The sequence below is a fragment of the Balearica regulorum genome, chromosome 3 (genome assembly GCF_011004875.1).
Source record: "Balearica regulorum gibbericeps isolate bBalReg1 chromosome 3, bBalReg1.pri, whole genome shotgun sequence".
Lineage (NCBI taxonomy): Eukaryota > Metazoa > Chordata > Aves > Gruiformes > Gruidae > Balearica > Balearica regulorum.
The window spans coordinates 115866255-115882379 of NC_046186.1; the positions used below are offsets into that span (position 1 = coordinate 115866255).

The 16125-nt window shown below is 44.5% G+C and overlaps 1 protein-coding gene across 1 annotated transcript; it reads right to left on the bottom strand.

Moving 5' to 3' along the window:
• Positions 1-1259: 1259 nt before the first annotated feature.
• On the bottom strand, positions 1260-15660 carry RAB1A (RAB1A, member RAS oncogene family). The gene is given in 8 exon segments (XM_075749698.1): positions 1260-3096; positions 3379-3510; positions 4565-4660; positions 5902-5997; positions 8180-8252; positions 15229-15311; positions 15314-15580; positions 15583-15660. Coding segments are annotated over 8 exon segments (1008 nt in total). The 5' UTR covers positions 15646-15660; the 3' UTR covers positions 1260-2898.
• Between the last annotated feature and the right edge of the window lie 465 nt (positions 15661-16125).

The following is a 16125-nucleotide window of genomic DNA, read 5'->3' on the forward strand; positions in this document are numbered from 1 at the left end:
GAGCAAACTGACCTCATTTGTAATTACCCCTCCCTGCTGAAGCAGAGCCTACTGAACTTTGTTTTCTTATGCATAAAAAGCCAGTATGCTACACTAATCTTGATAAAAAGAGATGAGTATGTGTGGGGGGCGGGGGGAGAGCCAGGTTACATGTAACTGCTGTTACTTGGCGTTTGCAGTACTTGCGTTAGTGCTGTGCTGGTTTCCCTGGGTGAGGAGTTGTGCCTTTCCCCTCTACAGCGAGTGCAGTTCATCACTGCTCCCAAAACACTCATGAAGGCTTTCCAAACCCTTTCTGCAACAGAAATGGGCATCTGTGAAGCAGCAGAACAAGGTAAGTGGCCAAAAAGTTACAGCCAGCTACAGAATGTTGGTACTTGACTTTAATTAACCTTTAAACTAAATGGTGATCATCATGTTCTTGTACAGAATACATAATTTCCTCCTATTCTTGCAAGCAGAACAAAGTGAAATTTCTGTACTGCACCAGTAGAAGGTGAAAGCATAGTTAGACTGAAGCAGTTAGGAATCGCAAATAATTCACTGGGGTTTGAGGTGGTTGTTTTTTTGATACTCTCCCATCTTCCACCTGCTCAGCTTAAAGGACTACTGTTTTTTACTGCCAAGTTGCAGGTGACAACTCATAGATCAGCCTAAGTTCAACAAAAAGGCTCAGGCGACTGGATACAGCAAGACTGGTCTTACCAGCTTTACCAACACCAGGTCTCCTACCTGTGGGCACTCAGAGCAATGCCTAAACAAAGCCTATAGCAGCACAGGCTGGGAGTTAGTTACATGCAAGGAGAGGCTCCTGGCACCTGCTTGCTACCACTTGCAAGGCTTAAGCCTGACCCATTACTTCAAAGGTACTTTGTACTTCAGCTCACACATAAGAGACTACAGTGCCCATGTCCAGGATTTGCAGGCCTGCTCTACCCTCTTCCACACACAATACTCTGGCAGTTAACAGCACAGTAACACCATAACAACTTAAGGGAAAAAAAATAACCACCAAACAACTGGTGTAACCCAAGTTGGTTTTGCAATGCTTTTATTACTGTATATATTAACATTGTTTTGGATAGTATGTAGCAGGCATCTTGACATTTAAGTTCATTTGTGCACTTCTCTGAAGGGAAGATGTTTTACTCTCACATACCTCCTGACTCGCTTCCTGATCTGAGCAGCACTTGCTACTCCTACTGCTCCAGAGGAGGAGCAAGTCACATTATATAATGAATTATACCAACAAGCACATCTCTAATAGAAAGCACATCACTTTATTGTGAAGGTCTCAAGTGGAAGAGTTCAACTTAACCATGACAATACTTCATGTATTACAATTGCCTGTTGATTGATGCAACTATGTTGAAGAAAGCTGTTAGCCAGAGTCATTCCCCTCCCCCCCCAAAAAAAAAGTCAGAGGATATTTGCACCAATTTTAGTTTATACCTCACAACATACCTAGGCTATATTTTTTACTATCACAGGGTGTATTTACTACTAGGGGAATGTTACATGGTCTTTCAAACATGAGACTATTTACAGAATAGGCTGAACATTTGAGTTTAGATAAAGCTGAACAATTTTACATGTATAGGAAGTGTTATAGGCTAGCTTTCCTGTGGCTTTTAGCTAGACATCAGGCACTAATGATTTGATTAGCTCCGTACAAAGAATCACACACTGTCCAAAACCTCTTGGCTGCTGGTTAGTTCCAAATTGTTCAAGATGGCACCTTACTTTGAGCAAGTCTGTTGCAGGGCTTTACTGTCCCCATTTCATCCTTCTGCTGCCTCTATACAGAACTGAATAGAAGCTAAGCTGTTGCACTAAGTCAGAAGAGTATTGATTAAAAGAGGATGGAATTAACAGTATATAGAAAAGACATAATATACCAGTAGAAAGTGATACCACCTCAAGGTTACGTTGAAATCATTCACATCAGGGAAATACTGCTCTCTCCTCTACTATGCAAAGCAGACAGGAATTTCCCTACACTGAGTCCTTGAGAAATAAATTAAGTTCCAAGCCTAAGTTTGGGAACTGTTGTACATTCAGAGTGCATTATGCCTCCATGAACATTGGCTGGGTGTTTCTGGTACAGCATACGTGCCTTAAGCACCATGACAGCTCAGGCTTTTGGGCCACTTGTTTTAGTCGCAGGGAAGGTCTCCGGTCTACTAGAAGATCTGAGCGCCATGGCTGCACACAGATATGTTTTGTGCACAATGCAGCCTGATTTCCCCCTTAGCCATACAAATTAAGACAATATTTATCACCATACAGTTTGATATTACTTCCAATAAGTACAATATTTATTAAACATTTCTTCAGTTTTGTTACATATTGTGCAACAAATTACAATATTCTGCAGCCACAAATTATATGCAGAGTATGAAGAAACTATTAATCAGATAGTGTGATCTTTCCATTTATAATTCTACAAGAAGGAACTAGCAAATCAGATCTTACATGTATCTTACTAAATTTTATGCATGGAAAGTGACAGACACTGTTGTGCTGTTTGATACAAAATGGCTAAACTTCATCTTCAGAAGACTAAACCTGACATCTAAACATGCCAATAGAAACATCAAAACAAAAATACATCCTAACCAACCACAGGAAACAGTCTGGTATCAGGAAAAGCAACAAGGATTACACGTTTATAAACCAGCACACAAAGGTTTAAAACAGTTCTGAAAATGAAGTTAGCTGTCTTGAGTCAAGGGAATAAAAAAAGTCAGTATTGACCATTTACAATCTCTGACCTTTGTGGAGACGGTAAGAATCTGTTGTAGTGCAGCTACATACAGTACAATTCAGGCAATTTTTTTTTCACTTGGGTTCAGATTGCAAATTCATTGTTGTGAGACAAAAGGGGGGAGGCAAGTTTTAGCAGCAACCTCCACTAGACTGCTTGACTGGAGTGCTCTGAATTTTAACATTGGACTTCTCTGCACCACCAGCTGTTGCTCCCGGACCCATTCGTTTTTTAATCTCAGCAGCCATGGTCATGAAAGACTGTTCTACATTTGTGGCATTCTTTGCACTGGTTTCCAAAAATGGAATTCCAAGAGAATCTGCAAATTCCTGCAAATCAAGAAACAGTGAACAGTAAGCTCATACACTGATTCACACCTCACCTTGTTTGCTGGTGCACTTCTGGATAAGCTGCAAGTTCCTAGGCCACCATCTCACTCCCAAACTCAGTCTGACAATCCCTTGTGCTGCAGGGGGTCATTAAGCCACCTGTGTTTACAGCACCTTGGCATCTGTGTACCAAGACACTTCCCTGCACCAGAACTTACTCAAGTGCATTACGATCCAGGCTAGGTGCCCAACCAAAGCAAATACCCATCAAAACCAACATACCTTTGCTGTTGTATAGTCTACTACTTTCTTTGTGGTCAGATCACATTTGTTTCCCACCAACAACTTGTTGACGTTTTCACTGGCATAACGGTCTATCTCCTGCAGCCACTGTTTTACATTATTGAAAGACTCCTAGGAGGTAAGAGAACTGTAAGCAAGACCCTCAACCAAGAGGAAAGGTCAGCACTACCGTAGTGACTGGGAAAGAGTATGAAGCAGTGTACTTAACTTACCAATGCGATTCACAACCACAAGAGAGCTCTCTGCCCTAATGCTACAGTACTCCCCTGACTGCCTCAGGGTAGATGAAGCAACACAGGGCCTACTCAGCTCCTTTGTCTGTGCTCCAAGCCCTACACACTCAGGCCTTCCTCCCTTGCTGCACTTCCCCTCTCCCTCCCCCCCTTTATTTTTCCCCACTCCGTATCTTGAATAGTCAACAACTTCTACCATGTGGGACTCTTCCTCCTCCTCCTGTAGGAGAGATAAGACACAGCACAGCTGAAAGCAGAGGAATCCCAGGTATTTACAAAACACCAGGCATTTGGTGCAAACCACATTGCTGTAGATATGCTGGAACAACTTTTAACTCCAGAAATGCAGAACTGCCATGCTGAACTGATAGTGTTTGAACCCAACTGTTCTTTTTCTATTAATTCAGGAAACACTACACTTCCTAAGAGCCCTTCAAACAGGACAACTGCACCAGTAATTTTCAGAGACTCTTCCACAGAAAACACTGGCTCAGTTGTATCCTGCACACATGCTGACAAACTTCTGTTTCAAATGCCAGTTTTTAATTGTAGACCAACATTCAAGTACATTCAGAAATCTTTCAACAATTTCCATCAGTAACTCAGACTTCCCACTACCAAAGGCAGAGTGAGAAGTATTCACTCAGAACAATCAATTACCTGCCCAGCAAGTTTTAGGTTAAGCCTAAGATACAACTGCTTTAGAGCCACAGGTCCCACTGCTCCTTTTATTCCTGTGTTTAGCCCCAAACCAGAGACTAACACATACATTTGGCTTGATAAGCCTTAACACAGCCCAAAGAACATGGTCACTGTCTCCTTAAGATGTGACAAGTTATTAAATTCCCCAGGGTTTGTGTTTTGTTTTTTTTTACTTATCAGGCTGTGTATTCCACCTGGAGAAACTCTCCAGGCAGAGGTTTAACACTTACCTGATCTGTAACATCATACACAACTATGATGCCATGAGCGCCTCTATAGTAACTGGAAGTGATAGTTCGAAACCTCTCCTGTCCTGCCGTGTCCCACTACAAGACAAATCACAGGATCAGTTACTGCAGTGTAGCTGTACCAGTTACACATCAGTTTCCAGAGATTACAGCTCAGCTGATCAGCCATCCAACTACAAGTATATCCAAGTCACAGCTACAGAAGTGGCTCTGAAACTGCATGCATCAAATAGGATTTGAGAGTATCAAGACATTTTAGCTGAGAATTACACTTCAGTAGGTACTTTTCTAGAAGTGCTCATTTGTTTGGTTTCGGATAAGTGTAGTTAAGAGATCTCACTGAAAAAAGCATTAAGCAGTTTTGACCCATGAAGCAGCCATGGCTCAGTGCTCTGAAGAACAAATGTGAGCCAGGGCTTGAAAAACCTGTTAGGAATAAGGTCAGAGATGTGGGTCTCTACCATGACTGCTCCCTTCAACCTCCTTGGTACAGGAGCTGCAATGAAGGTATTTAAAGGCAACATCCTCTTCAAGGATGAAGTGCAACAACTCAAACTTGTGGCTGTAGACTGGACTCCTGCTCTACAACACGGCCTGGAATCCCTGAGTCATTGCTGTCAAGTCCTGAGAGCCTCCGCTTGAGCTGGAAGCAGTGGCTGACAAGGATTGTATGACCTTGCATAGATATTGGATTTCATTACACCAGGCACCCTTTTAGAGTGCTTCAAGATTAGAGGAAAGAACTGCCAAGTCTCTTCCTCTGCTGATTCCAAGTGAAAGGCCAAAAGCATAACCAGAAAACACTGCCCAGTGCTAAGGCAGACAGGCCAGTTACACACATTTGTGTCAGTTTTTCCATTCAGGTCAACAAAAGCAGAGTTCCCCGCACCAGACAGTGCAGCCTGCTGTAGCATTCCAGCATCTTGGACAACTGTGTGATGTTCTTGCACTTACACAAATCCTTGCTAAACCCTGCAGAACTACACCAGTTTTGAAATGAGAGCACTCCAGCAGAGGATTCTACCCTTCTGCAGCTCACAGCCCATAGTGCCTTTTAAATATTTAAGCTTTCTCTTCTTCCCAGGAGAATAAATTTGGTCATTTTGTCTTTCAGGCAGACAGCCTTGATAAGTATCCTCCTTTAGTGACAGGTCACGGGAAGTCTTCTAGTCTTGTAAAAACTGCCTAGCATCTTGTAACAGGGAAGATATTGTTTATATTTTTAATCATTAAAGTACAAAGCTAACTACCAACAGTTATGAATATAATTCCGCGCTTCAACAGATTAAAGTACCCAGGAGTTGAGAAATAGTACTTACTATCTGAAGCTTGATTGTTTTCCCATCTAGTTCTATAGTTCTGATTTTGAAGTCCACACCAATTGTGCTGATGTAACTTTCTGTGTACGTGTCATCCTAGGAGAAAGAGTGAACATAAGTGAAGCCAGATGCACCTCTTCTGCAGTCACCTTCTTTATTGTGCAAGAGGCAAGCACCAGGCAGACAAAGGTACTTCATTCCCTGGCAAAAACAGTCTGATCACTCATGGTAACATCCAGCAGGTAGCTAGGTATTTTCACTGAGTATTCACTTTTTGAAAATTCTGCAGCTTTTTGAAAAGCACCTCCAACAAGATTTACATTCCAAAACCTAGTCAAAGAGTCTCTTTTCTGGAAATCCCATAGTATTAAGTCCTTTTGAACTTTCGTAGTTTAAAAAGGAGTCTTTGCTCATGTTGGCAGTGAAGAGCTACTTAGAAAAACCATTACTGTTATTAAAACACCTCAGACTTATTTTCCTTTGATGGTTTTTCATCTGTATTACACAGGAGCTACAAGAAGTCAGAGGCTTTGCCTCAGACACTCCACATCTGAATTTCAGATCCTCTGCTGTCACAGCTGGTTGCTAAGGCAGTTTAGAGTTACAGCTTGGGTACTCATGTTAAGTCCTCTGCTCTGCGGTCTGTGTAAATACAGGAAGGAAAATGCAGCACTGGCTTAGCAGCTCGCACACACCTGAGTCTCCAGCAGGCCTTAAGGCAGACAGGAAGCACTGGATCAGTCTTTGCTACCTTCAGTGACTGTTAGCTTTCCAGCATGAAGGAAGTTTCTACTGCCAAAGTACCAGTAGAATAGAACTTCATATAAAATATACCACAAAAGGCTTTATGAAACCAACAGCTATCATGAAAGCAAGGGATTTCTTTGGGTTGTGAATGGAAGACAGCTTAGGTAATGCATCTGCCTGAGGGAATGCATGCAAGTAAAAATAAAATATTAAGTCTTTTAGAATGGCATGACATTTATTTCCTTAACATTTAATACTCAAAAGGGTATGTTTGAAAAGCCTGATGAAGTTTAACCTACAGTAGGAAGAACACAGGTAAGCAAATGCTGCAATAATTCCTTGTGTCAGGGTAAAATAGCTTAAAGTCAAATTTCTAAAGGAAAAAGCTACTTAGCTGAAGAAACACCAGATAACTGAGCACAAACTTAAGCTGGCTATCAAAAAAAGAAGTGTTGGATTATTCACATGAAGTCAAAATTAATTCAAAAGTATCTGCAAGAGAAGCAGGCTAGACTGATCTGGAAGTAGTGCTCCAGCCTTGGTGTCACTTCCAGCCCACTGCCTCCAGTCTGCAAGCAGAGCAGGTTCCATCTTTCTAGCGTTCACACTGGTTTTAGTGTCTCCCTGTCCCAATGCAGTGCAAACTGCAGTTGCAATAGCTTTAACTTAGGTGATGCTATTTGTACACAGACCACCATTTCATATTAACAACATGAAACACAACAGGCTCTTTCCAGAGTGCCCAGAGCAATTGTTTAGGCTGTGAAACTGCTGCCATCATCTTGCAGTAGTATCAAACTCTAGTTTCTAAACTAATGTCCCATATTCTCTCTTCATTCCTCTCCTCCTATGGCAACATAAAGCTGTGCTTTGACATAGCTAAGTAGTTCACTGGAGTCAAGCTTTTTCCACCAAGACCTGTCAAACCCATTTTAACTTTTCCCACTGACAAGAAAACTAGAGCTTCTTGCATCAAATTTCAGCCACAGCAGCCCACCAGCAATTTTACCATTTACTATTCACTTATTCACTAAAAGAAGCATAAGGCCTTATTATTCCTAGAATATTATTTAAATTACTTCTCCCTCTGGCTAAGCAATTGGTAGGCCTTTTCAATGAAGATATCAAACTTCATCTGGCTGAAAATATTCCAATCAAGTAGTAACTGATCAAGGTCTTGCTCTGACACATTTGTACTCTTCATGCCTGAAGGCACACACCCCAGAATTCAAGTATGTTCTTCCATCTTCAGTGTTCTACCACTAGTGTAATGACAGAAGTTAAATTAAGATATCTTGTTCTCAAGTAATCAGACATATTCTTGATATTATTTCTCTCCCTATTACTCATTAACAAATACATCAGCTAGAAACAAGTGCAGAAGACAGGAAGGGTTTGCAATACTTTAATCATTTCTTGGTATACCAGACCTGACAGACATCAGTCCTTTCAAGTAGTTCTTGTAGCAGAGAAGTTCTTGCTAAGTACCTGGTAGCTTTCTTTACATAAAGTTTCAAGCATGATCACTTACTGCAAACCTAAGTAGAAGGCAAGATTTCCCAACACCGGAGTCTCCAATCAGAAGTAGCTTGAATAAATAGTCACTGCAGAAGGAAAAAAAATTAAGTCACTTAAAAAAACACTATCAAGAACCAAGTTCCTTATAGCTAGTATATTATGTTTGAGAAGGGTAAATTAATTTACTACTAGGAAAGTCACCTACAACTCCAAGCTTCTTTATCCAGTTTAGATGCTCTCACAATTTACTTAATTTACTTGGTAAAGGAAGTGCTAGGTAGATGTTCTGAACACAGCATTTTTGTGTAGAACTGTGCTTTCCTAGGAAGTTACTCTGGGGACATTACTGTAGCTATCACCAACACTAACAGAGTCCCACTTCAGCCCTTTGTGGTCTAGGTAAGATGAAAATCATGCTTCACAATTAAGTGCGAGCCTGCCTCATTGCTCAGTTGAGTGACTCAAGTAACATGCAGATGGTAGTAGCAGCTGCTGTCCAGAGCCATCATCTTTGCATCTTCTTTAAGATCAAAGGCTTAATTCCACTGCCCAGCTCCACAAATACCATGTAGCTGGCCAAAAGCAACCAATTCTTTCCTCCGTTTAAGTTACCCAAATTTAAGTTCCAGCAGAATCCAACAGCACAATATGCAATTTAAATATACAAGCTACAAACACCAAGTTTAGTGGCCTGCTAAAGCAAAACAGACATCCACCTTCCATGACAATTAGCAGCTGACAATGACCACATACTCCACTTGCCTTTGAAGAATTAAAATAAAGCTAAAGCCATTGTTGGATGAAAACACATTCATTCTCTAGAGGATGTCAGGTGTGGTATTAGTAATTCTCAAGTCACATTGGAAGAGGTGACTTTTTTTGCTTGAGTCCTCCCAACATTGAAGGAACAAGCACAGTATCAATGACCAACTAGTCTTATACTTCAGAGAGTAGTGAAAATTTCATTGTTGGCAAAACATTAGATTTTGTGTTAGTTTTAAGACTAATGGGGCAGTTTAATACTAGAGATCAAGTACCAGAGAAAAAGCAACAAACCACCACTTACACAAGTTATTTTGCTTTCTAAGTACAAGACTAACCCATTCTAGGTTTACAATGCTTCAACCCTGTAGTGTCCAGGATTAAGTCCTGTTCTTGTTTAACCATAAGAGTTTACAACAGACATTTCTATGCCCACTTAACCAAACTGAGAAGATAAAGTGTATGCAAATGCCTGAAGTCAACTGTCCCCACCTATTACTCCCCAGTATCACCACTGACTGTGGTTGGTAGGAATCCAGCCAGAAAACTGCATCCACCCCCCCAGTGATAACAGCCAAGCAGATGGTCAACTGCTCAGCTTTTCACTACTCCTCTGCTCAAGTGCCCAAATGACTGTCATTTTGGCTGGTCCCAAGCTGCAAGAACACACTCAAGTGAAACTTTCATCAGTTTCTGCAGCACTTCTCTCTAGCCGTGAGAGAAATCCGAAGTGGTAGAGTGTAGCAACTAATAAGCTGATCCTTGAAAATGCAACCTTCTCCCACAGCATAGAGCTAAAAGCACTCAAGGTATTAAAAAAATATCAAAGTCAAAGGATGTCTAGCAGTTTAGGGTCACAGAACTCACTACTCTACCTGTCAAGTCATTATAATACAAGGCAAGATGGTTTTAGTAGAATGACAGTTATTCACCCAAACTGTTCAGGGGAGATAAGTTACATTACATCACAACCCACATATCTTAACAGTTTCAAGATAGATGAAGCACTATTACTGACCTGAAGTGTTACTACTGCTTGTACTCTTACACTGGTGATTAGAGACAAAACACATGTTTCTTGAAGCTTGGGCCTGCCCATAAGGTGACACCAAAATACCACCTCACAACCTGGAGCCCTGAGCACCACCTCCCTGTGTGCTTCAAAAGCATGGGTTTGCATTTCCTGTGGCTCCACTTGCAGAAACTCCACCACAGTCACACTGACAAGCTAGTGTTTGATGCATTGTGCTTTAACACAAAAAAATGTGGTCTAAGCCTAAGGATCACTGAAGTGGGACTGTACTGACCAGTGTTAACAGTTATCCTCAGCTACTCAGCTCTGCTGCCTCAACAGAACTGAGGCAAGGGGCTACCCAAAAGCAATTGCAGCAAGAGACATTTAAAACGTCTTACCCTCGCTAATAATTTAGTTCCCCAAAAGAAGCAGAAAAACTCTATGTAACCTGGAGACCAACATAAGCTACAACAGCTCTGAAACCTGGTCCACTGTTAAACCTATACCTTCTTCCCCAGGATTATGCATAAACTGAAGCCACAATTGCCTCAGCCTTCAAACAGCTCCTTCCTACTTCAGCAGGAAGTTTCAGTTGTTGTTCTCTGCAAAACCAGAATTTTCAGCAATCTTGAAGTTAAATTATTACTTACAGTAAGCACTAATACACTTGAAAGTATTAGAGCTTGCAGCATGTTATAATCCCCTTAAGAATGGTAACACATGAGTATTACCTCTATATTGTCTTCACTAAAATCAGCGGAAAAAATTAATTCCTTCCTGGTGTAGGTAAGGCTTCAGCTATGAGTCTGAAAAACTCACTTAAGAGAGAGTCTCCCCCTGCTTCCAAGGGGAATTCAGGTCCCCTCAGGCCCCAAACATCAAGTAACCTGTCTTCCTGTGTTACTCTCAGTGCTAAGAGCAGCTCCCAACCACATCTACCCTGCTATTAAATCTTTTACTGTTCAGAACCAAACAAGAATGATAATGGTTTATACACACCACTACTGTTAACGCAACAAGAACCCAGAAGCCTTAAATACTGGGTTTGACATCTTTGCTATTAAGACCTTCCCTCACTTTGGGCTTCAGTATTCCCAGAAGCAAGTGAGAACCACAGGTTCATATGGTGACAAGCCACCTGCCTTGCTCCCACCAAAACCAGGGCCCATGCCAGTCAGGCTGCAGCATGGCTGCAAGTGGCCTTTACTGGGTTAGCCCTGTCCCTGATCTTAGAAACGGGTGTAGTGTCACAAAACCCTAGTTTTACCAGATAAGCAGGACTAACACATAGACTTGCATCAATTCAGAGATAATCTAAGTAAAACCTTGCTATTTAGATTTTAAAAAATTACAATCATTCTATACTCCAATGATATAGGGTCTGCCTTTCTAGGTACAGTTGCTTTAGGAGCTTTCAAAGTACAGCAGGTGCCTATAAGGGGCCTTGAGAACCAAATGGGCAGTCTGTTACACATGGTATGATGCTAGAGACAGCTCTCAGGGTACAGCAACAATTTAAATCAAGTAAAATGAAAACAAGCTACAAAAGTTTGCAGAAATCTATTTCTAGACTGCACTACACTGATAGAGTATTTGTGTTAATGGGTTAAACCCTAGTGATGTGTCCAACAAGCCATGCAGGTTAATTTTTAGTACTAGCTCCTGAAGAGTTACACAGCCATTTCTGAAGCCACTGAATTTTGCTCTTTAAACCTGAAGACTTAACTCAGCTCTTCCAGCTTCGGGAGCCTTCATAAAGCAGGCTGAGCTACACACCATAGCCTTCTCCACACTACTTGGAGTGAGTGTGAATTCAGGATTATCATGCAACTATTTCTCATCATTTATAAAAGCAAGTTATACTTAGCACCCATAAGAGAGCACACTGGAACAGTATGTGCAGCAAGGCAGGTAGGAGCTGTCAGTAAGAGTGAGCCTTTCAAATCCTCCCCATCAGGAAGAGGACATGGTAACTTCCTCTTGCCAAAGCAATATGCTAAATTTAATTGCATCTTGCAAAAAAGGCACCTCCAAAACAACCCTGAATTTTTTGAGCAGAGAGCAGCATGCTCCTGTTACATGCATTTTCCATGCAATAATAAGCAAGTTCAGCAGAAGACCAGGGAGTTGAGGACAGACCTGGCCAAAACTGTGTGGAACAAGGGACCTATGGACCTCTAAGAAACTGTTGTTTATAAAGGTAGACATGTGGAGATTTTTAAATGCCAGGAAGGTTTTATGCCAAAGCAGACAAGACTACCTAGTCATCTGTCTCCAACAAGGAACTGCTGGAATCGACTTTAATCACTGATGTCAGCTGCAAGTTTACAGTAAACAGGTACTCACAGCAGCCTCAAATCCCCAGTCTTTGTTCTACCACCCAAGAAATTCTGAAGAGGAGCACGACTGTCACTCTGATTGCACACTGTTTGTGTAAGTAAACAGAATCCAGAAGACATAATGCCACTTTGCATCGCAGATTGCTGTTTAGAAAGGTCAGAACACAAACACTTTCAGATGATTCCAGCAATCCAGAAGCTGTCACTCAGTTGTCATCTACTGAACACCATCACACAAGACTGAAAACCCACACGCAGGTAAGAATGCAAAAAAAGCAGATTTACTCCGAAAAGCACTCAATTTCCTCATCTCCCCTAGATTAAAGTATCTAGAACAAGATCCAGACACTATAGAGCACTGATCAAGATTAATTTCTGATACCACTTGGCTGTTAGATAGTTCACCCACCAGTGTGTTTATGCTAGCCAGCCTACTACATGCAAGTTGCAAAAGGGGTAGGAAATGCTGAAGCCGACATGATCTAGTCACAACAGAGTCAATATTGACATTTTGCTCATTTAAACACCGTAAGAGGGGGAGGAACACAGAAGGAACACATCCCAGTGCTAGGTGGGGGCAGGTGTTTGAGAATTTAGCTTCTGAACACTAACACTAATCTCATCCACCACTCTTCAGCTCCTTAACTCAAATGAAAAACACACACTAACTAGTCCACTAGTTTCAAGGAAGCTCTCAGAAGCACATCCTCCCTTCAAATCCTTGCACCAGCAGCTTCTAATCCTGTAAATTTAACAGGAAATTTGAAGGAGGCAGGTCTTTTTTTATTAATAAAAACTTTAACTAGCTATTCCACTGACCTCAAAGAGTTCTGGTATGCCCAGGAGGGAGGATGTGGGGCTACAGCCTGATCTGAAGCTGTGATAAGGAAGTGAGAATGTGTACATTATAGGCAAGGCACTTCCGAAAGGACAAACGGGCATCTGTATCTGTTACAGGTAACTAGGAGGTATAATATCATAATCCCATAAGTCTTATTCCTGGTTTAACATCGATCCAAGTATATATACTGCAGTGACAAATATTTTCTGTCCATCTCACCCCACCCTTCCCATCTCCTACCCTCTTCCTGCAGACACAACCCTGTCAGGAAGTAGCAATTTAATACTACAAATTAATCTTTTCCTCTTTGTTTCACTTTGAGGAACACAGCCATCCTCACCACCAGGAATGAACACTCTTCACTTAGAATCAGTCTCCCTCACAACATTTTCCCCATCTTCATAGCAGCATTCAGTATCTCATTGCAGGAAACTCCTCTCTGCATCAGTCTAGAAAGCCAAGAGGCTTCAGGGAAGGAAAGAAATCTATGGAAAAAGCCCCCTTCAACCTGTTTCTGCACAGACAGTGTTAGTGATCTAACGCTTTACCGGCAGTTTCTCTCTACAAAACCCACCAGTCAGCAAGGTAAATGCGAGTAACCCAGAGTAATTATGACTACAGAGGCACGAACAATTTGTTTGTCTTTCACCCACTACCTCCAGCTACTGTTTTGCTGTTTTTCAAAGCCACAAAAGCACACCTTGATATGTAATCTTGCCAAGATGTAACTTGAGTTCCTGGACATACCTCCTAGTTTTCACCCTCAAACTAGCTGATAATTACTTTGCCTTCTACTCCTGTTTGTTCTTCAGGTGATTTTAATGGGCCCAGAGTGCTTACAACCATGCTGCTATAAGCAGAAAGCTTAAAACCCAGGATCATGCAAGTCTGTAGCCTCATCTGTGTGGAAAAGCACACTTTGAGGACAAAAGCTGTTACAAGTATCATTCACTAACACAGACAATGGGTATCTAGAGCTGTAAAGCCATACCACATGTGCATTTCAATACCATAACCACTTCAGTTATATTAGAGGGCACAGTGGCTTCATCATCCCAAACTGGAGTGCCAGCAAAGCCAGCGTCAGTGAAAGAATCCTTAAAGCACTCTTTAACACTAAAGTGTTGAGTGCAGCAGCTGGATGTTAAAGTGCTTTTTAAACTAATCCCAAGTCTCTCCTCTTATTCACTCAAAAAAGCCATGATCAAAATGAGGTTTATTGTCCCAGACATCCTGGTGGGCAAGCCACTGCTCTTACAGTTGCCAGGATACAGACAACTATTGACCAGAGAGCTCAGACATCTTTACTCCCAAGCGGGCCAGTTAGAGAAAAAGGCCATATTCACACAAGGAGGTACAATGACCCTCCAAAAAACCTAACTGTGCCATCACCAGGTTTTCCAGGCAAGTGCTATGTCAGCTCAAGACAGCCCCAAGAGCATTTCATTATCAAGTCACAGCGTTGCAAAATCTACATAGGCAAGAAGTGTTTTGCAAGAGCCATGTGACACACACATGACTTGCAGCTAAAGTGAAGGGTGGACCTCTGACTACTAAGCTGCCAGCAGCAACCGGCCAGGAAGATCGGCTTTCACAAAGAGGTGGTTTTTTATCCCCCTCTCACTTGTTGGAGCCTGGGATCCGATGCATATTTTCGAGGTCCGAGAAAGTCGCCGTCAAGTGCGCCCATACTTACTTCACCGCCGAGAACGCTCCCGGGGAGGAGGGCGGGATGCCGAAGCCACCCGTATCACCGGGCCCACGGTGCCGGTTTATAGTAGGGACATCATTAACTTTTCATGGCCCGCCGTGCGGCCGCCCCCCCACCCTCCCGATGCCCGTAACCCAACCCCCCGGGGCCAGCACCAGGGGCCTAACGCCTGGCCGCCGGGGCACGGTGACCAGGGACAGCCGCCGGAGGCCCTCAGGCCCGGCCCTCCCACCCACCTACCCCCCCCCCCCCCCCCCCGCGCCAGGCCCAGCGGCGGCCTACCCGCCCGCACCCACCCCCCCGCCGCGGCCTGCCGATCGCGCTCCCCCCCGCCCCCGGCGCGGGGCAGCGGGGCCCGGGGGCGCGGCGAGGGCCTCCCCCAGCCCGCACTCACTATTCGGGATTCATGCTGGACATGTCCGTGGGGCCCGCGGCCCGAGGGACGGCGAGCGCGCTCTGAGGGGGGGCGGTCGCGGCCTGGCACCTCCCGCCGCCGAGGCGGGCGCTCCGCGGATGCAGGCGTCCAACAGCTCCCGCCTTCGCCCGGCGCTCGGCTCGGCCTGCCCCTCCGCCGGCGCCCTACCCGCTCCGCGGCCTCCGCGCTCGCTCCTCAGCCCAAAATGGCTGCCAGAGCCCAACCAGGAAACGGGGCGGCCTCTTGCCGAGCAGCGCTTACATGGCCGGGGGGCGGTGGCTGGGCATGCCGGGAAAGCGAGTCCGCGCCGCCGCTGCCGACCCGCGCCGCCGGGCGGCCGCACCCACCTCCGGGAGACTCGCTTTCCCGGCGGCCCCTGCGGCGGCGCCGGCGCATGCGCCCCGACCGGCCTTTCTTCCCTCGGCCCCGTCGGCTCGGCGCGGCGGGCGGTGTTGCCGATTGGCCGGGGAGGAGCCGGCTCGGGGTGACGTCGGCGGGAAGACGTGGCAGCTCGGACGAGTCACCGCGCGGGCAGGGGAGGGGTGTGGCCTCGGCGGGCGGGGCGGGGCGTCCGGGTAACAGCGGGTGGGGGCGCGGCGGGGCCGGGCGGGGCCTTGGCCTGCGGGAAAGGGGCCTCCCCGGCCGTGCGGTGCCGCGCCCAGGCCTACCTCCCGTGGGGGATCGGTCCCCCCCCCCCCGGCGCGGCCCAGCCAGAGCTTTATTTTCCCCGTTGGTTACGTTTCCTCCGCTCCAAACGCGGGCGACAAGGAGATGCCGAGCCCCGTCTCGGCTGGGCCGGTGTCTGACATCCGTGTGACACGCACGTTTTGCCGTCGGGTTTTAAAGTGTTTCACAAAGGCCTTTGGCCAGGTGGGT